This window comes from Agelaius phoeniceus, chromosome 8 (assembly GCF_051311805.1).
Source record: "Agelaius phoeniceus isolate bAgePho1 chromosome 8, bAgePho1.hap1, whole genome shotgun sequence".
Lineage (NCBI taxonomy): Eukaryota > Metazoa > Chordata > Aves > Passeriformes > Icteridae > Agelaius > Agelaius phoeniceus.
Window position 1 is genome coordinate 36,016,249 of NC_135272.1, and position 20,775 is coordinate 36,037,023.

The 20,775-nt window shown below is 45.1% G+C and overlaps 1 protein-coding gene across 5 annotated transcripts; it reads left to right on the forward strand.

Annotated features, from left to right (window-relative positions):
• On the forward strand, positions 1-19,035 carry ALG6 (ALG6 alpha-1,3-glucosyltransferase). 5 transcript variants are annotated; one of them, XM_077182623.1, is made up of 16 exons: positions 1-97; positions 3,080-3,135; positions 3,304-3,398; positions 6,250-6,334; positions 8,066-8,155; positions 8,807-8,895; positions 10,527-10,609; positions 11,242-11,306; positions 13,165-13,350; positions 13,553-13,688; positions 15,785-15,870; positions 16,249-16,333; positions 17,371-17,441; positions 17,725-17,793; positions 18,191-18,389; positions 18,565-19,035. In XM_077182623.1, exons 3-16 carry the CDS (start codon positions 3,317-3,319, stop codon positions 18,757-18,759), a joined length of 1,521 nt encoding a protein of 506 aa, XP_077038738.1. In that variant the 5' UTR covers positions 1-97; positions 3,080-3,135; positions 3,304-3,316; the 3' UTR covers positions 18,760-19,035. The 5 variants fall into 5 exon arrangements, with proteins under 5 accessions (XP_077038738.1, XP_077038737.1, XP_054494409.2 ...); XM_077182624.1 differs by lacking the exon at positions 3,080-3,135 and adding an exon at positions 3,167-3,220 and having other exon boundaries at positions 2-97; XM_077182622.1 differs by lacking the exon at positions 3,080-3,135 and having other exon boundaries at positions 3,252-3,398.
• The last annotated feature ends 1,740 nt before the right edge of the window (positions 19,036-20,775 follow it).

The following is a 20,775-nucleotide window of genomic DNA, read 5'->3' on the forward strand; positions in this document are numbered from 1 at the left end:
CGGAAGCGCGCGCGCCGGCCCGAGCCCCGTGAGAGCCCGCGAGCGGCGCCGGCTGAGGGGAGCCCGGGACGGAGCGGGCGCTGAGCCGGGAGGGGAGGTGAGGGGACTGAGGGGGCTGCAAGGCTGAGGAGGGTGAGGGAGAGCGGGTCGAGGATTCTTAGGGAGGTGAGGGGGAGAGGGTCGAGGATTCTGAGGGGGCTCAAAGGCTGAGGGGGGTGAGGGAGAGCGGGTCGAGAAGACTGAGGGGCTGCAAGGCTGAGGGGGGGGCGAAGGAGAGCGGGTCCAGGATTCTCAGGGGGCTGCAAGGCTGAGGCGGTTTAGGAAGAGCGGGTCGAGGATTCTGAGGGGGCTGAGGGGGCTTAGGAAGAGCGGGTCGAGGATTCTGAGGGGGCTTAGGAAGAGCGGGTCGAGGATTCTGAGGGGGCTGAGGGGCAGCAGGCTCCGCTGGTGGCCGGGGCCAGCTCGGGGGGGCTCGCAGCCCGGCCCGGTGCCAGCCCCTGGGGGCTCTGAGGAGGCCGGGCAGAGCAGGGAGGTGAGAGGAGGAATAAAGGCGTCTCCTGACAGGGATTAGGGAAACAGCAGGCTTGTAGACAGGTATTGCTGTAACAGATTAAATCCTTCATTCAGTGTGTGCGTTTTTCAGCTGCTGAAATGTGTGCTGACACCTCTTTTAAAAGAAGTTCTATTCAGGCCCGTGCATCTATGGCTGAGTTCTGTCAGCTTCCCTGGGCCAGGGCTGGGTGCTTTGTACTGGTGTTATTTATCTGAATCTTCACCACAGGCAGTGTGGAAGGATAGCGTTTCTTTGGGGTTTTTTTAGCTGTGATTTTCACCTCATGCTTACATCTTGAGATCACCTGATCAGGTGTTGCACATCCAGGGGAAGGTGAAAAGTTTGGGATTGACCAAACTGGCTTTATCATCCCCTAAAAATTATTCCTAACATTGTTACCCACAGGATACCAAGAATTAAGAATTCTAGGCTTTAGGATCTAATAAAAGCATGGCTTTTTTGTTATAGGTAGTATGGGATAATTATTAAAGGTTAAAAATAAGTAGGAAAGAATATTTTAAGGACCTCTTTTGGGAGCAGAGAAAGAAACTCTATCCCAGAAAACAATTGTTATTCCAATGTAGGGAATGGCAAAAATAAATGAATGAAACAGAGATGGGGGAGTCTGTGAGGCTGGTGCTGTGTAATAATTAAGAAGGTGTAATTAATTAATATTGTGACAAGATTGAAAAGAAGGACATATGTATCTTTTTTTTAGATAAAAGGGCACAGGTGAAAACATGCAAATATCAGTGTTCACCTTCCTACCTATAGATGGAGATCTGCTGCCACAGATTTATGTTATTAATGAACTTCTTTTTTCCCCTTGGTGGTGGTGTTGGGTCACACCTTTCTGTGATAGTAAATAAATATGGCTGGAGTTGGGGAAGAATAACCTAAACATGCCTCAGGTGTTGCTTGTCTGTAACTAAAACAGCAGCTCAGTGCTTCAGTAGCAAGTGTAATAAACTCAAATCAAAAGATGCCTTTTCTGCAAGGAAAGTCTGTGGCAGTTGTACCCTTCAAGACTGCAGTAGTTTCTTCCTCACTTTTTTCCTAGTTCAGACTAAAATTTTTCTGATTATTTGGGTTGAAGTTTGCATATTTTATAGTTAGTTTAGATTTTTTTTGCATAGGGCAACATAATAATTTTCCTGGTTTCTGAGTTTCATGCACACAGCCTTCAGTGTGACAGATCTGGCAATATTTCTTACTTTTACAGGGTCCTTAGTGTGGTGAAATGAGCTTGGTGGGACATCAGCCTTGTTGCTTTTTGGGGGTGGAAGGATGGAGAGTAATGTCTCCTGACACCAATTAACTTTTAAATAACTTTTATTTTGTTTAAAACAAAACAGCAGTGGTGCCTAGACCAGGTGTGCACTTTGCATAATCTGTCTGTGGTGCTCTTAGCTGAGGAAAGAAGTGGCATTAACCTAACACAGGGCATTGACTCACTTTTTAACCCCTGTGCTTGTGGATAATCCAGTGAGTTGTGAATATGGGGCTGTTCAGCAGGGAAGGCTGGCCCAGGAGCTGTGCTGTGGCAGTGTCCCTGTGTCCCCAGGTGTATAATCCAGTGAATTGTTGATGTCCAGCAGGGAAGGCTGGCCCAGGAGCTGTGCTGTGGCAGTGTCCCTGTGTGTCCCCAGGTTTGTAATCCAGTGAGTTGTTTGTATCCAGCAGGGAAGGCTGTCCCAGGAGCTGTGCTGTGGCAGTGTCCCTGTGTGTCCCCAGGTTTGTAATCCAGTGAGTTGTTGATGTCCAGCAGGGAAGGCTGGCCCAGGAGCTGTGCTGTGGCAGTGTCCCTGTGTCCCCAGGTGTATAATCCAGTGAGTTGTTGATATCCAGCAGGGAAGGCTGGCCCAGGAGCTGTGCTGTGGCAGTGTCCCTGTGTGTCCCCAGGTTTATAATCCAGTGAGTTGTTTGTATCCAGCAGGGAAGGCTGTCCCAGGAGCTGTGCTGTGGCAGTGTCCCTGTGTGTCCCCAGGTGTATAATCCAGTGAGTTGTTGATATCCAGCAGGGAAGGCTGGCCCAGGAGCTGTGCTGTGGCAGTGTCCCTGTGTGTCCCCAGGTTTGTAATCCAGTGAGTTGTTGATATCCAGCAGGGAAGGCTGGCCCAGGAGCTGTGCTGTGGCAGTGTCCCTGTGTGTCCCCAGGTTTGTAATCCAGTGAGTTGTTGATGTCCAGCAAGGAAGGCTGGCCCAGGAGCTGTGCTGTGGCAGTGTCCCTGTGTGTCCCCAGGTTTGTAATCCAGTGAGTTGTTGATGTCCAGCAGGGAAGGCTGGCCCAGGAGCTGTGCTGTGGCAGTGTCCCTGTGTCCCCAGGTGTATAATCCAGTGAGTTGTTTGTATCCAGCAGGGAAGGCTGGCCCAGGAGCTGTGCTGTGGCAGTGTCCCTGTGTGTCCCCAGGTTTGTAATCCAGTGAGTTGTTTGTATCCAGCAGGGAAGGCTGGCCCAGGAGCTGTGCTGTGGCAGTGTCCCTGTGTGTCCCCAGGTTTGTAATCCAGTGAGTTGTTTGTATCCAGCAGGGAAGGCTGGCCCAGGAGGTGGCTGTGCTGTGGCAGTGTCCCTGTGTCCCCAGGTGTATAATCCAGTGAGTTGTTTGTATCCAGCAGGGAAGGCTGGCCCAGGAGCTGTGCTGTGGCAGTGTCCCTGTGTGTCCCCAGGTGTATAATCCAGTGAGTTGTTTGTATCCAGCAGGGAAGGCTGGCCCAGGAGCTGTGCTGTGGCAGTGTCCCTGTGTCCCCAGGAGCGTGGCAGCCATGGAGAAGTGGAGCCTGATGACAGTGACGGTGCTGCTGGCGCTCACCGTGCGCTGGGCCGTGTCCCTGGGCTCCTACTCAGGTAAGGACTGCCCAGGCTGCAGCAGCCCAGGGAGAGGGATCATGGCCTTTATTGTTATTTATTTACTGCTGTTTATATAAAATCATACATAGGAAGTAATGTGTTATTCCAACCATTGTTATATTTAAGTTCCTCTTGATTTCCCTGAGAATTCCTTTTTCTTATGTTTTGAAGTGTGCCATGATTAACATCACAGTTTGGAGCAGAACACTGGAAAAAGCCACCATAACTTTTTGTTTTTTTGAATGGTGCTGATGATCATTAATGTTTTAGGATCAATATCTGGCTGTTTTCCCCTGTGCCTTTATTTGCAGAATATTGCAGTCCACTTGTACATTTGTCTCATATTGTCTTCTAAATTCTGTAGCAGATATGACCTTATTATTTATATTTTTATTTAGCTTACATGTAGCTAATGCTGGTGCTAATGAAGACAGTGCAGAGGTGACATGGAGTGAGCAATGACTCTGCCTTGTACCTGTACCTCCTTAAGCTTGTTTACAGCAGGAGCCAGAGCTGCATTCTGGTAATGGATGAGTTTTTCTCCTCCTCGTGTCAGAAGGCTTGCAAAGAATTAGCAAGTTCCTTTCCAAGCCTCCCAGTTCCATCCCCACACTTGGAATAAGCTTGCACAAGGCTTGCTCTCTGCACATTTAAAAACAGATAAAAAATGAACCAATACTTTCAATCCTCATCAGCCCAAAGAATCACAAGTCCAATTCTACTCTGGTGTTTTTATTGAGGCAATGGGTGGCCCCATCCCCTGAGCTGCTCAGGAGCATTCTGGTGATTTTAAACTGGTAATTCTGGGCTTCATTTATTTGAAGAATTTGCTTGAAGCTGAACTGCATTTCCAATTGTTTTGGTTTGAGTTTGCTTTCTCAAAATGCCATTTCTGAGAGGTCTGTAGGTAACTGAGGTTTTTACCCATTTCAAGGCAGAAAACACCCTGGCTGCAGGCACACACTGAATTTCTCTTGCAGTGCAAGAGGATTTATTTAGAATTCCGTTGCTAACTAGATTTTTGTAAGTTGATTTAATTTCATCCCAATCAAGATTGTGGAAGAGAGTCTAAAATAAATCCTGAGCTAAAATAACAATTTTTAAATCTTATTTCCTCCCCAATGCTGATATAACTGCTTTTGCAATGGGAAAAGCTGATCTGATCCAGTCCAGCAAATTATTAAAGCTTGACTTTGAGCATTGGCTGGCTGTAAAAAGGAAAATCCCAGTGTTAAAGCTGTCAAACACATAAATCCACTGGGATTATTTTTTTCCTCTTTGACTTGCTGCAGATGTGATAAACTTTGAATTCCACCCTCATTTACTGTGCACCCTTGGATCTCTGTCTCATTCCCACCCTGTTCCTTGCCAGCAGTTTGCTTTTGGGTCTGCCTCTGGAATTCAGTGAAGAAGCAGAAACTAATACCTGGTTTTGAAAAGTTACCATTAGTGATAGCCTGGTCTTGGAGAATTACTGAGGAAAAATTTGGTTTCATAGGTTAATGCGTAATTTTTTAATGCATGTCCAAACTCCTGCTAAATACAGGTATTGAGAGGCAGCTCAAACCCTTAAAAAATTCTGTTCCCAGGTTAACAATAAACTGAATAAGATCACTACTTTTAAGGTATTTTTGAGCCTTTTAAAATAAAATATTCCAGTTTTATTAATTTTTAACTTAGCTTGTCTGTGTACTTGGTGCTTTCTCTCTAGATGGAAGCTAAATGTGTCAAACTAACTGATTAGTAGTTGGCTTTTAATAATCAAACCTTTGGATTAAGGTCTTTTGATCATTCTGAAGCCAATTAATTATTTTCATCCCTTTTTTCCCCTCAAGATTGAGAAATTGATACACACACAACACTCTAAAATTTGGATAATGTACATTTTGGATTTCAGTGATTCAAATATCTATTTTGTATTTCAGTAATCCAGTGGCAGATTCTTTGTTCCACTGGTCTTAGAGCTACAGAATTGACACTGATGAAACTCCAGTGACCTCACTTATTTGGCAAACTTGAATCTGAATGTGTGAGAGTGGAGATAATCTGTTCTCTCCATCCCCAGGAAGAAATTAGCAGAGCTGAGAGGCACTTTGCACTTTCTGGGAATAAATTGCACATTGCTGAGCTCGTGGGATTCCCACAGACATAGATCATGGGTAAAACCACAGATGGCTTTCCTATATTTTAAAGAACCTCTTAAATCTCTGTCTGGCTCATGTCAATATTTCACTGGGAGCACAATCAGTCTGCTTTCTGTTCTCAATGAGCAGGTTAATAGAAGTAAATAAACTCTGGGAAGATGCTTTGCATGCTGCCATGGTCACAGTTAGGCTTCCATCCAGGGGAGTATTTGACATCTGAAGTATTTGCATTGAGAAAGCTTTCTTTTCCATGAAAATAGCAAATCAAGGGATTATAATGATATTAATAGTCAGGTAGCATGCCATGGCTGAAACAAGTGAGAATATTGGCAATTATCACCTGCCAAGGGAGTGCAGCAGCTCCCACAGAATCACTGTAACATGTCCATTATGTGCATTTTCCTAGTTCAGGGAAAGTACCACATTTTTCATCTGCACTTGGAAATGATTTTTTTTGTCAGATGAGGAAGCAGTTCTTCACAGCAGAGTATCTTGATAAATGCTCATTGCAGAAGTCTCCAGAAAGCCAAAAGAACACACATCTTTTCTTTTTTTCTCTCTGTTAGACTGCATGATGAGGTCTCTATTTGCTCTCAATATAGAGGGATAGAGAATTAAATTAGTAATTACTATGCAATACAGAACTGGGGGAAGGCAATCTCTAAGCCAAATAATGTCCTGAATGCTGTGTCCTCTGCTTTTAGGGGCAGGAAAACCACCCATGTATGGAGACTACGAGGCTCAGAGGCACTGGCAGGAGATCACCTACAACTTACCCATCAGGCAGTGGTAGGTGCTGCTTGCAAAGGGGGAACAGGGGAAATCCTGCTTGTGTTGGACACCTCTGAGTTCATGGTTTGTTTCCATGATCCAGGAGATTTTTCAGTGTGGGAATTCTGGGTCCTAGATTGAAGTGTAGAGAGCTTCGTTTGTACAGATCACGTAAAACAGGAGGAGAATTATTATAAATATTTTATTTGGTTTTGCATTATTCCTAATATTCTTTAGAGTTAAAAATGGGTCCATATATGTGCTACAACTCAAATTGGAATATGTTGGAATCCCAGCTCATCTTCCAGCAAGGACAGGGGTGTTTTGGGTGTGTGGTGTAATTTTTCCCTGGCTGTCTTTTGGGAAACAGACTAATCTGACAAAATAGAAAATTTATTCACTTGTGTTCTGTAAATGCATGTGAGCTCTGCAGATGGCTCTGTGTAGTGACCTCAGATCATCCTGTTGGACACAAATGAGAATATAGGAACTTTTTTTCCCAGGGGTATCCAAACCCTGACTATGCCAGAGCTGGGATAAGAGGTGTTGCATAATAATGGAGTTGGCAGCTTTGATGCACTCTGCTACACTGAGCTGTGTCTCCTCAAAATGAGGAGTTACAGCAGCCAATATCCCCAGGCAGCCCCAGGGGCCAGCTCAGACACTGCTGCAGGCTGGCTCTGGCTGAGGGGCTGCCAGGTGGGCACCTTGGCCTTGTCTTTGCTCCCTGCTTCTGTAATTGATGTGGTTTTAGATTGATAACTGAAGGGTTTTTGGGTGGGTCTGCTGTGGAATTGAATCTCTAATAGAGCAAAGTGGGTGTTAGGAACAGCACATCTTGGCTGGTGTGCAAGGGTAATTCTAGGATTTGAATATTTCTAGTTGATGTTATTCTGTAAAGTCCTTTAGGAACATCCTTTTTTATTCTACTGCTAATTAAAACTCTTAAAGCTTCCTTACTAAATATCACTGGATATATAAGGGTTGTTTTTATTTTATTTTTTTTTTTATAATTGAAAACTTTATGGAAGATAAAATGAAAAAATAAACCCCTAGAACTGGCAAGTGCCCTGAAAGTTGCAAACTGTGACATTTTGCATGAAGAATCTGCACTGCCTTGGCAGGAGCAATCTTGAATTGTAGGATAAGAGGCAGAGATGCAACTCAAAGAAATGTGATTTATCATCTGTTCAGAAGACACTTCAGGCAGCTCATAAAGAATTCAAGAAATATCATTTACTATTATAAATGTCAAAAATTGGCTGCATTTGAGGAGAGGAAGTGGAAGAGCCGAGGGCCTGGCCCGTGGCAGTGGGAGCAGCCCCAGGCAGTGTTTGACTGCAAGGGGGAAGGGGCTGGGGCTTCTCCTTGGACAAACCCCTCTGGTCTCACTTAGAGGTGCCTTCCTTTTGATGCTGCCACAGAAATCCTGACACAACATAATCCCAAAGGGGAAAATCCTTTTCCTTCCTTCCACATGGGCCTCCTGGGCTTGGAGGTAGAACCAGGGGGTTTTCTCTCCACTGAAGTGAGCTTTAGCAGCTTTTTTTTTCAACCACAAATATGTGAACTCTCCATCACTTTTGCTGTTATTTTGTTGCTTGGGACTTATTTAATGTGCAGTAAAATCAGGCAGGTATAGACGTTGCCACCTTCTATTTTGGATTTGGAATGCATTTAGTATTCATTCTTTTCCTTGGATAAAACCAAGCTGGAAATGTAGTCTTTAAATTGAATTTTATTTTTTAGGTACTTCAATACAAGTGACAACAACCTGCTTTACTGGGGCCTTGATTACCCACCTCTCACTGCCTACCACAGTTTTGTGTGTGCTTACATGTAAGTTCAGTGTTTGAAATCCTCTGTTACATTTTTCTTTCTGAATATTCAGCTTTCCCTATGAGCCACTGCTGGCTCTGGGATGCCCAGGGGAAAGTGCTGGAGGAACAGGGGGCATTGCCTGGGAAAGCTCTCGTGTGTGCAGAGCCCAAGTGACATTTGATGAGTGGATATCATGTAAATAGAATTCTGTTATTGGAATACTTTTTCCACAAGGGCTTTGCTGCTGTTGGAATGAGACTTATGGAATAAGAATGTAGGTTAAAGTGCACAGGCACAGCTATGTGGGGCATCTATGTGAACTGTAAATGGTTTATATTTAATACTTAAGCATGAAAGGTATTTACAATTGTTTTTTTTTAAAGTCCCTGGAACCAGACTGGAGGTGGTTATCTTGTCCTAATAAATATTGTATTCCATTTTTACTGTTTCCAAAGGTTATTTTTTTTAATTGTGAAACAGTCTATAGTGTAAACTGATCTAGTGGCGAGGAAAAGCTTTCATTGATCACCATTGCTCTCTGAAATATTTCTTCTCATTCATCTTAATTCTTGGAATCTGCTCCTGTCTGTGTCATCTTTATTGCTGCAAGGAGTGTAAAGGGAAATGAGAACTGTCTGCATTTTGATGTGTCTGTACTTTGTTTTACAGTGCAAAGTTAATAAATCCTGATTGGGTTGCTCTGCACACATCTCGGGGCTATGAGAGCCAGCCCCATAAGTTATTTATGCGTACAACAGGTAGGAAGATTATATTTCCTTGGGATCATCCTGCACATTTGTCTTGCTTACTAATTCAGCATGTTGGATATGCAGCTTCTCTCTCTTTACTGGTTTGTTCTCAGGTTTTTAATTGGGTGGCTTTGCAGGTCCATTTCTGAGCCAAATTCCTGCGTTATTTCCTCTTCTGCCATCATTTGTGAAGCTGATTAATAGAAAATATAGAAACACGTTTTCAACCCAAGTAATTAATTAAACCTCTAAAACACAACTACTCTTTGTAGCATAAACCCATTTTTTAATTTTGAAAATATTCTTGTTTTCCCTTCTATTCTGATAAATAGTCTTTGATTTTTAGCTTTACTTGATTTTTATTGTAAAATTATTTTACATATAGCCTGGCTTTTCCTGACTTAATCTCTGGAGGTAACAGAGATCTTCATTAGGAGCTGATCTCAAAGGCAGAGATATTTGATATTATTACTGTGAGCAAAAAAGTAAAACTTAATTTTACTACTTGTTTTCTAAATTTGTCTTCCACCATTTGATTATTTTGAACTGCAAACAAATGCAGAAGAAGATTTGTACCATAATTTAGTAGCTGCAGCAGTAGGACAGCAAACAATGTGGCCAGTGAACTCTTGTTTCTTGTTACTATTTTCTTTCTTTTGAAATGTCTTTTGCTTTTTCTAACAGAAAATGCTTTTTGATTGCAACAGCAGAATTTGTTGTTCATCAATAGCTTTTCTGTACCTCACAAACCTCTCTGTCTGCTCTCTAGTAATTGATTGAATTGAAAAAAAATAAAAATCACTAGTATTTAATTACCCTTGAAATGGTCTTTATTAATTTTGAAATCAACTCACTTGACACAACACTGATGGATCTGGAGAGCTGATAAACGCTTTTGAACGGGGGCCATTAGAGGAGTGCATTAAAATAATTCAGGGTAGTCAATGGCAGCTTTATTTTAAGCTTCAGTGTATTTGTTTTGCTAACACCTTGGTTATATTTGTTTAGTTGTGGCTTAAGCTGGCAAAACCATTCACCCCTGGATAACTGAAATGTTGAAACATCTCCTTGGAGCCACTGCACATTTGCTGAAAATGGTTTTAGGACAACTCAAGAAGAATTCACCTGCTGGACGTACCCTGAGCAGGGGACCCTGCTGGCTCTGTGTTCTTGTCCCCTCTCACAAATCCTCGCTGTAGGCACGTGGTGAAAGGCAGATCCCTGCTCTCAGTCCCTTTATCCCCATCACTGGCAATTCCCACAGGGACTGGGATAATCTGGGGTTTATTCCCTGTGCCCCAGGCTCTCAGTGCTGCCCCACAGCCTGGGCCCAGCAGGGCTGGTGTCTCTGGGCCATTCCTGAGTGCCTGCCCTGCTTGTGGCATGTCAGGAACTAGAGAGTGACTGAGGCTGTGCCAGGAGCCAGGACAGCTGAACACGTGGAAGCAGCAGCTTTGGGACATCAGAAATGAGCCTGAGAAACATTAACAAGATCAAATTCTGTAGACCTGGTTCTTTTTGCCCTTTGAAGTGGAACTGCCCAGTTTATTTCTGATATTTTGATGTTTATTTGCCTGTGTTTTTTCCTTGCCTCCTCCTTGTGGGCGGATTCTAATGGAAAGTTAATCTTTATTTTTCAGTGTTTGTTGCTGATCTGCTGGTTTATATCCCTGCAGTTATTTTATATTGTTTTTCCTTGAAAGAAACATCTGCTAAAAAAAAGGCAAGTACGTGGTGTGTGTAAATTAAACAAAGAAAACACTGTTAGAACAGAGTAGAAGTGTAACTGTGGTTAATTAACACCTAGAACACCCTGATGGCTTCCCTGTAAAACTGATGGCAACCACTATATATGTGTATATATATATTCTAGGCTTTTCACTTTAAAACATTAAAAAACCTTTATTTTACCTTACAGCAATTCTTTTAATGTTTTTAATAACAAGATTTTCCACTAATTTATTACTTGAGAAGTAAAAAAAGAAAACCCCAAAAATTTGTGGTGTGGCAGGGGGGGGATTTGGGAACTGCTTCATCTTGAGCACTCCTTACAGTAGATTTTGGAATAACAATCTACTGATTTTTTGGAGAGGTTTAACATAGGTGTAGGTGATCTTTGAGCTGTTGTAAAGGGCAGGCAATATTCAGTATTTTCTAATTTATGGCAAATCTTTATCCTTTTTTATTCCTGAAAATATTCCTGACAGATGATTCCTTGTAGAGAATAAGATTCCTGCCTATAGGATGCACCATGGAGGGGCACATTTTTGTACTGGAGCTGGAGTAGTTCCTCTGTCTAATGTCTAATTTTGGACTAATTCTTTTTCTCTTCTCTTTTTTGATCCTTCTTGCCAGGTTTCCAGTGCTCTCTGCATCCTGCTTTACCCAGGCCTCATCCTTATCGACCATGGGCACTTCCAGTATCCTTGTTCAGCATGGAAATGAATTCTGTTTATGGGATTACTGCTCCTTAGCACCTGTTAGCTGAGCAGGGGGTGGCTGTGGTGTGCAGAGTCACCTGGGGGGTTCTGCCCACCCCAAACAGAGATATCAAAGGAAGCTGCAAGTCTGAAACGTATTGGAGATAAAAATTATTGATATTGGCACAAATCAATCCCAACATGAATGTCATTCTTGCCATGCCTCCAGCTGATCTCCCTGTCAGTCACCTCAGTGCAGGCAGCATCAGTGGGGCTGTGACAGGGAGGAGAGTGATGGTTTGTGCTCCTGTGATTTGTGTGCGCACAGGGAATCCCCTCAGATCTTCTAGCATGGCAGGCCAGTGGCAGGAGCTCTGTAAAACCTCCCCTTCTGCCTTGGCTGCACAGCTCAGGGAGGTGAGTTCAGGGCTGGCTGCTGCCACCTTCACAGAGGGTTTTGGTAACAATCCTGCTTTTAAACTGGATTTCTACAGGAGCAGCCCAGTGCTGTCAGCTCAGCCCCTGCTGCAGGTGCAGCAGCTGCTGCTGAGGCAGGGATTTCCTGCAGATTCCTGTGCCAGCCCTGCCACTCTGCTGTGAGCAATGCCACCCTCTGAGCAGCTCCAGCAAGGCAGGGATTGCTTTCCCTGAGCTGCTGCACCATCAGGGCCTCTCAGTGTGTTTGCTGACGTGAAATCAATGAGGTGTCAAATACACCTGGTGATGTGGAGTGGGAAATGTGAGTGGGCTGAGAGCTCCGTGGGCAAGCTGGATGTGTTGTCACAGCTGCTTAGGCTGACAGAGGGAAAACAAAATATTGTGACATTTCTGACAATACAAGAAATACAAGGGACTGTTTACAAGGGATGGAGTGACAGGACAGGAGGGAATGGCTTCCCACTGCCAGAGGGTGGGTTTGGATTGGATAAATCCAAATTCTTCCCAGGGAGGAATTTCTCCCTGGGAGGGTGGCAGGCCCTGGCACAGGGTGCCCAGAGGAGCTGTGGCTGCCCCTGGAAGCATCCAAGGCCAGGCTGGAGCACCCTGGGACAGTGGAAGGTGTCCCTGCCATGGCAGAGGTGGCACTGGGTGGGCTTTAAGATCCCTTCCAGTTCAAACCAGTCTGGGATTCTGCATTTACTGATTTTTCTAAGTTTTTCAAAAAACAAGTAAAAAACCAAAGCTTTTGTTACAGTTTACAAAACTTACAAAACTTTGTTGCAGTTTAATAGTAAGTGTAGCTTAGTCTCTTCAAAATCTCCTGAGCCTGGGAAGCTCTTTTCAAAGTCACAAGGCAGTAACATTGTTTTTAGCAACTATTTCTCATTGTTTGAGCAGGATTAGCAGTCAGGGAACTGGTCGTGGATGAGGGTGCCTTCTGTGTAACAGAATCACAAACCCTTCACAAGTCCTTGAAGGAAATTATACATCATTTAAACACAGATTGGAATATTCTGCAGGTGTCTTGTGGGAGCTGGGAGGGAAAGCTTGTGACAGCTTTATCATTACTCATGTAAATACCAAGAAGAAAATGTTGCTCCTTGCAGAGAACTGTCACTGCCACCAAAAGCTGGCTTGGCTGAATGCATGTGTAATTACATGTGTAATTAGCACACACAGAATTTGCCCTCAGATTTGCCTGGGCAAGCTCTGAATCCAACTTTGGAAATACAAAAATGACACTTCCAATGGAAGTAATTCTTTTATCTTTGGGGGCAACATAGTCACAACTGGCAACACGTTCTTAAAGCTAACTTGGCAAAACTCATTTTACAAGCTATTTCTGCTTTCCCCCAGGGCATTAATTGCTGCTTTCCAGAAATGAGCTGTGTATCTTGTCCTTGACATAAAAAACCATATACAACTCAGTGAGCCTTGGCTTGGCCCTGTGGGCTGTCCTTTGTTTGTCCCATGACTGGGACCTCCTGGGCTCCATGGCATTTTGCTTGGCCTTAAATTATAAGCAAATGGAGCTCTACCATTCCCTGCCCTTTTTTTGCTATTTACTTGGAAAGTGCTTCAAGAAGGGACTGAAAGGAAAGGGGTAAGTGGGTTTAAAGTGTTTGATCCTCCCCAGGAATCAGCCTGGCATGGGGAATGGGGTTGTCCTTGTCCGCAGTGGGCATTGCTGGGTTCATTTCTGTGGGAATGAGCTGTGGGAGCGTTGCTGGCCTGCAGGATTGCAGCCTGGCAGGATTTGTGGCCAGCACTGCTCCTGCTGTGCTGATGGTGCTGTGCTGTTGCAGGTTGGTGCTCTTGGCCAAACTGGCAGGGACAGTGCTGGTGTCCTTCGCTGCCTGCTGGCTCCCCTTCGGCACCGACGTGGAACAAATCATGCAAGTACTCAGAAGACTCTTTCCCATTGACAGAGGCTTGTTTGAGGCATGCATGTTTTCTTCTCCCACCCACTGCCCTGTCCTGTATTCTTAGATCCCTGGAGAAACCTTCAGGCTGACCTTTAGGATTTCATGGGGGAGACGCAGCGCGGGGCGAGTAACTCGAGACGGCTTCTTCAGCAGTCCTTTCTTGCCAGTTATTTAATCCAGTGTTTAACCCCAGCTCAGCTGGCATCTTCCAGGATATTCTACCAGGAGACAACACTTATCCCATCATCAAACCCATACTTCAATCCATACATTTTTCCATTGAAATAGATTCCATAGGAATTGACAGTGTCAGAAGATGTAACCTTGAAAGTCAACGGCTTCGGCCTCTTGGGGTTCTGCTCCCCTCTTTTCAATGGCATTAATTATTTTCCTAAAATAATTTTTAAATGGTGTTTTAGATACAGCCTAGAACTTCCTTTTTGACTTACCTTGTGCAGTTTCCACAATATTTTCCAAAAATTTTAGGCCACTTCTGCTTTTGGTTTTGCTCTGGCTGTGGACACGCCCGTGCTGAAGGTGCTGAGCCTTAATCCAGTCACTCAATTCCTCATTTACAGAATGGCAGTGCCAGAGGAATTTGGGATAAAAGAAAGGGTTCCCATGTCCAAATGGCAATGCCAGAGGAATTGGGATAAAAGAAAAGGTTCCCATGTCCAAATGGCAATGCCAGAGGAATTTGGGATAAAAGAAAAGGTTCTCATGTCCAAATGGCAATGCCAGAGGAATTTGTGATAAAAGAAAGGGTTCCCATGTTCCAGGTCACAGGGAGTTGCTGCTGTTTTAATTGGGGCATGAGTCAGTATTACACTTTTTACAGCAGATTCTCAATTTCAGGCTTAACCTAGGAAATAAAGCTTTGAATTTCCAGGTTGTGACAAGGATTAAAGCAAATTCTCATATAGTTTGATTAATTTTAATTATTCTTTTAAACTTTTTCAGATGTAAATAATATCACAACTGGCACTTTTTTCTTTCTCCCAAAAGTTAGTGCTGATGTACCAAAGGCAGTGGAGGTGTTCTTGGTGTATTCTCTGCTGGCTTATTTAAAAAACCCCAACGAACACCAAACAACCTCTCCAAAACACTCTCAAAAACCAATGACCCTTTTTCTTGAGAATTATTTGGAATTTATAAAGCAATCATTTTGCCCAGCACACCTTTTATTGAGTACCCAGTTTAAAAAGAAAATCTTTAAATGACAATAACCAATGAGTCTGAAAGAGCTGGAGGATTTTAGTCTAATATTAGCCCAAATATTTTCTGAGCTGCTCAGGGCAGTGACTTGCTGGATGCTGATGGAGATAAAATGAGAATTTGTGCACGTAAGCAGCGCTCAGTAACTTGGCCTGGGGTGTGACAGGTTGTGTGCAGCTCCCATTTGCAGCCAGGGTGTGCCAGTTCCCATTTGCAGCCTGGGAACACTTGCTGGTGGCTGGAAATGCAGCCTGGCTGTGAGGAGGAGGTTGCTGGTGCTGCCAGGGCTGTGCTCCCCGGAATCCCCGGCGGATTCCGGGCGCTGCCAGCGGGGACCGAGGGGCTCAGTTGCTGCTGGGAGTTGTGTCTACACAGCTGTGCCTCCAGCAGCTGTCTGGGGATGAGTTTCACCAGCAGGAGAGCTGCAGTTACAAATTTAATTTTGAAAGTGATCCTAGCACAAGTGCTAATGTCTTTAGACCCCTTGATTTATTGGGGTTAACTCTGTCAGTGCTAGCGGGCAGCGAGCAGGGGCAGGTACGGAGGAAACTGCGCAGAGGGAGGGAGGACTCACAGGGGCCAGGCTTTACCCAGGGGCAGTTTCACTGCCTTGCTCCACAAAATGTCTGCTCTCAGGGGTTAAACTGTTGTCTCTTGTGCTGAAGAACTATTTCTCATTTATTTTAGAGCTGTTTTAATTGGGTCTCTTGAAAATGTCCATTTTTGAAGAGCACAATCATCCCCAGTACATCTGAGAATGTGATGTACTCCTGCAAGTGTTCCTTGCACTCTCATGGCAGATACCCAACAATCCCCACCTCCCAAGCCCCATCATTCCCACAAACATGAGTGTACTTAGATATAATTACCACTGATTGCCTTTTCATTTCCTTCCAGGATAAAGTAGCCAATATTTGGTGCAGTCTAAGTGTCCTTATAAAGATAAAGAATGTAATATCCCCTCGAACTCAGCTAAAGCTCAGGTAAGACATAACTGGAGTGCCTTAGATAGGTTTATCTGCAATATTTTTTGCAAGAGGAGTAAATTTTCTTTCCTATATTGGAATTCTTGTATTCTTTCCTGTACTGTATTTTTCTGCCAAGCCATGATGGAGAAATACTGGGAATATTTATGACTGGAAAATTCCCTGCTTGTTTATATAGTGATTTAAGCTGCTTGGTCAAAACTGAGTTAAGATTTGCAAATTCAAAGAATTCAAATATCTTTCAACACTCCTAAAAGTCAGAGCTCCCAGTTCTCCTTGACTCAGTGAAGAATTCGGGTCTGGCTCTGCAGAGTGCAGTGTTAATGGCTCTAGTCACTCATGTACTAAAACTGTTTTTCTTCCCCAATCCTTTAGTTTTGCTGTGACATTCCTGAGCCTGCTCCCTGCCTGTATCAAGCTCACTGTCCAGCCTTCCCTGCGAGGGTTTAAATTTGCCTTGGTGAGTGTTTGTTGTTCACTGCTCCTTGTTCTGTACCACCACAGGCACTGCAGGGCAGCCAGCAGTGCCAACAGCCCTTGTGCAGGCACAGAGGGTGGGAGCCATCAAATGCTGAAGGAATTGGTTAAAAAGTGTTTTACTGTCTCAAATCCAGGGCTCTGACCTGGCCCTTAAACCCAGACTTGTTCCTTAAGCTCAGTTTTCTTTATTTAACTCTGTATTTTTATTATCTTCCTCTGAAGAGCCTTTGGAAGATTCCACACACGTTTAAACCTCACATAGAATTGGGATTTCTCCTCTTCTTGTTTGGCTTCCAAAGTGCCAGTTTTTCTTCCTTCACTGGCTGCAAAATTCCATTAAAAATTCCCCAAATGGACATTGTGAGCTCATGAGTGGTTTGAAAATAAAATGATCCCATTTTCCAAAATGTTTGCCTTCTCTTAGTCACATCATTGAATTGAAGCACATTGCCATGACTCCCGTGCAAAAACTGAGTTCTCCTTAAAATCAAAATTAGATGGAGCTGGGCCCAAGTTTCAGAGTTACAAGATGATTTCTCTTTTTAATTTTATTACAACATTACCTAAAACTAACATTTATCCGAAGAACTGGTTGGTTTGACATGTTTTTATTTGGTGGAGGAATAAAAAGACAATTTCTTTATTTTTTCTGTTGGCTGGTCATGACGAGGAGCAAAATTTCATGTCAAAAATGGGGATAATTCTTAGCAGGAGTGGGATTTGCCAGTGCCTGTGGGTTGGAATATTGTGATTCCTTGCTCTTGTGAGGGAAGCTGAGCAAGAGTGAGGCTCTCCCTGAGGGACTTTGTGACAAATTCTGGATAAAGTTCCAAAGAAGGAGCTTTGTGAGGGTGGTCCAGGAGCTGCTCTGGGGTTTGCACTGCAGGAAATGCAGCAGTTAACAGCAAAACTCAGCTTGTTTAGCTGCTGCCCCACGCAGAGCCTGCACCTGCAGCCACCAAAGCTGAGCTTTGCTTGGCAGTCCCAGGCTCACACACCTCTGCTCTCTCTCCTAAGGTCAGCTGTGCCTTGTCATTTTTCCTGTTCTCCTTTCAAGTCCATGAAAAATCCATTCTTCTCGTGTCAGTGTAAGTAAAGAACTTTTCTGTGGATAAAATTTCATCTTTTCCTCATCTTATTGCACGCTGCTTTCACTTGCAAATAGACCAGATTTTAACAACTCTGCACATTTGCTTTTCTGCCTCACTTGTAAATGAAGGTGTGTGAGCACAGCCAGGCTGGTGTGTCCTTTCAGTGCTGGCTGTGGGGACAGTCACCAGCCCTGCTGTTCCCTGGGGATACCCTACAGGCACTGGGAATGCTCTTTGATTAGGGAATGGTTGATTTGTCTTTTTCTTCCTCTCATTCTAGCCCAGTCTGCTTAATCATAAATGAAATCCCCTTCATGGCCACGTGGTTTCTACTTGTGTCAACTTTCAGGTGAGTTGGGAAAGCTGTTAACAGAGCTGGAGAGGGACTGGGGACAAGGGATGGAGGGACAGGACACAGGGAATGGCTCCCAGTGCCAGAGGGCAGGGATGGATGGGACATTGGGAATTGGGAATTGTTCCTGGGAGGGTGGGCAGGCCCTGGCACAGGTGCCCAGAGCAGCTGGGGCTGCCCCTGGATCCCTGGCAGTGCCCAAGGCCAGGCTGGAGCCCCCTGGGACAGTGGGAGGTGTCAGGGTTGAAACAGGATGAGCTTTAAGGTCTCTTCCAACCCAAACCCATCTGTGATTCCATGAGAACCCTGTTCTGCCCCAGTTCTAGTAAGGATAAATTATTTACTGGTTTTCCCTCCTGTCCCTGCGTGCTGTGCCTGCCCTGCCGTGTCCCAGCCTGCTGCCCCTGCTGCTGAAGGACGAGCTGCTGCTGCCCTACGCCGTCACCACGCCCGCCTTCCTGGCCGTGTGCCTGGCCTCCTTCTCCATCCTGGAGAAGACCTCGGCCGAGGACCTGCAGCTCAAGGCCTTTTCCCTTTCCCTCAAGGGTTATGTGTCCTGGTTTAAGTCCTTTCCCAGGATTGTCAGGAGCCTGGTAAGCAAATTTGATTCCTTTACCTCTTCCTTGCAGCTTTTCCCAGCCCTGAAGTACCAATGCAGGGGGGCTGTCCCGTTTTTGTGCCACGGGGGAGCGTGCAGAGCACCCAGCAGCGAGGGGGCAGCCGGGCTGGCTGAGGTGCTCCACGGCTCCACCCCTCGTTGTGTTGCAGTTCCTGCTGTCCCTGGCCCTGATGGGAGCGCTCTCAGTGCTCAGCGCTGCCGCGCCTCCTCCCCAGCGCCTGCCCGATCTGTTCCCCCTGGCTGTGGCCCTGGTGTCCTGCCTGCACTTCCTGCTCTTCCTGTTCTACTTCAACGTGGTGATCCTCTGGGACTCCAAGAATAGAGGGCAGAAGAAAATCAGTTAATGGAGGAGCTGAAGCTGCAGGACTGAGGGTGCTCAGTGAGAGGTGCCAGCGCTGCAGAGGAGCCTGTGTGCCATGGACACAACTCAAGGAAAGCCAGGAAAAACCTTTTGCTTATTTAAACACAAAACAATCAAAGACTGTTTTAAAGGAGAAATATTTTGAAGAGCATTGGGAATGGGATTTGATTTGTTTTCTTTGGAAGTGTCATACTTTTGTTACCATTTGTAAACCCAAAATGCTTAATAAAGGACCAAATTTTGAATTAATGCTAAAACACTGTATTAGCAAAAGCAGCATGAAGTTTTCTCCTTTCCCAGCATAAAAAGCCCAAGGAAGTAGTGGAGGTAAAGTGTAAACTCGTGCCTGGCAGCACTGAAGTTGTGGTGCTGAATTGTTTTATGCCTGGTTTGTGGCATCAGTCCCTGTCACAAACCAAACCTGGTTTGTGGCATCAGTCACCATCCCCCTTTGCTGGGGGTCAGCTGCTCTGGTGTGGCTCTAAAACTGCTGCAAATCTCTTGAATACGACTGAAAAGCCAAAACTTTTGGTTCTACTGCAATAAAAGTGGAGGTGCTGCAGTGCAGTTTGCAAATACCCAAACCCCTTATTAAATTGCACAGCAATTTGGAGATGTAAACTGAACTCAACTCTGCAATTTCTCCCCAGGCACAGCTCAGCCTCCAAAGCCAATAATTCAGAAAATACAAATTGATTAATAATTATAAACATAACAAAGCATGGAGGAAGAAAATAAATCATAAAGCAATTTAGGGTTGTATAGTTTAATTAGGAGTCAGTCTACCCTTTTTTTTCCTGTATCTATATATAAATATAAAAGAAGCCCCCCTTGTTTAAAGGCTTCCCCTGTCACATTCCAGGCTGTCACTGCCCTCAGCCTCAGTGTGTGAATCAGCTGTTCTGGGAACTTCCAGCTGGGCCGGTCCTGAGCCCTGGCACTGCAGTCCCACAAGCTCAGTGTATTTGTGCACTTTTTTCCAGGCTTATTTGTTGTGGAAAAAATACCCCCAGGCAACACTGCCCCCCTGGCAGCTCAGAGAGAATGGAAAAGGGGCTCTGGAGAAGGAAATAGAAGGATATTTGGTTTCCCTATGCTACTCCTTATAAAACAACAAAACTTCCATCTTTTCACAAGGATTTAGCATTTTCTAGGTCTGACTCTTAACTGTGGCATGCAAGAGCTCTGCCCACAGCACGGCCTTTCTGCAAGTGTGGGCTGAGGGGACAAAAAAGGAACACAAAATGGGAATCTTTGTCTCCAGAGGCTGTGAAACCCCAAACCCACCGTGCTGTCCCCGAGGAAGGGCTGCCTGAGGAAGGGCTGTACAGGACAGGAACATGAGGGTGGATGGGAGCAGAGGGGCCCGGCTCTCATTAGCCCCAGCAGAGCCCGGGCCGTCCTTCCCGTAGCCAAACATTAGTTTTGGGTGTATCCCTTTCCTTTGTCCTTGAGGTGGCCTCAGGGGGTGATAAAGTGAGAGTCACCCGATCCACCTTGTGTGGAACTGGAAATGGTTCTTAACAGCCCCAGCTGCTTCAGAGGCCAGAGCCTGGTCCAGCAGGAGGTCAAAGACACAGGGCCCAAGGCTGGGCTGTGCATGGGGGCTGTCCTGCTCTGCTGTGCAGCTCCCATCTCCCTAGAAATGCCCGGTTTAGAATCAGCCGTGGGCAGTTCTGCTGAGCCTCGCTGCTGCTTTGCTCCGGGTTCCTGAACAGGTTTGATGCTGCTCTTCCAGGGCTGCCCAGAACAGCTGGATTTAGAGCAGCACGGTTGGTTCCAGACTCTTCTCAGATCAGTAATTATTTAATTGCCAGCTCCAGAGGTTACAGAAACTCTGGCTGGCTCAGGGACCCTCAGCCTGCAAAGGCAGGGCTGGGGCACCTCACACACACAACCACCCCAGCTGACAGCCTGGCAGAGCAGGGGAAATGGGAACAGCTGCCACAATTCCCTCAAACACTTCCTAACCTTCTTCCCACTCAGACTGCACAGGCAG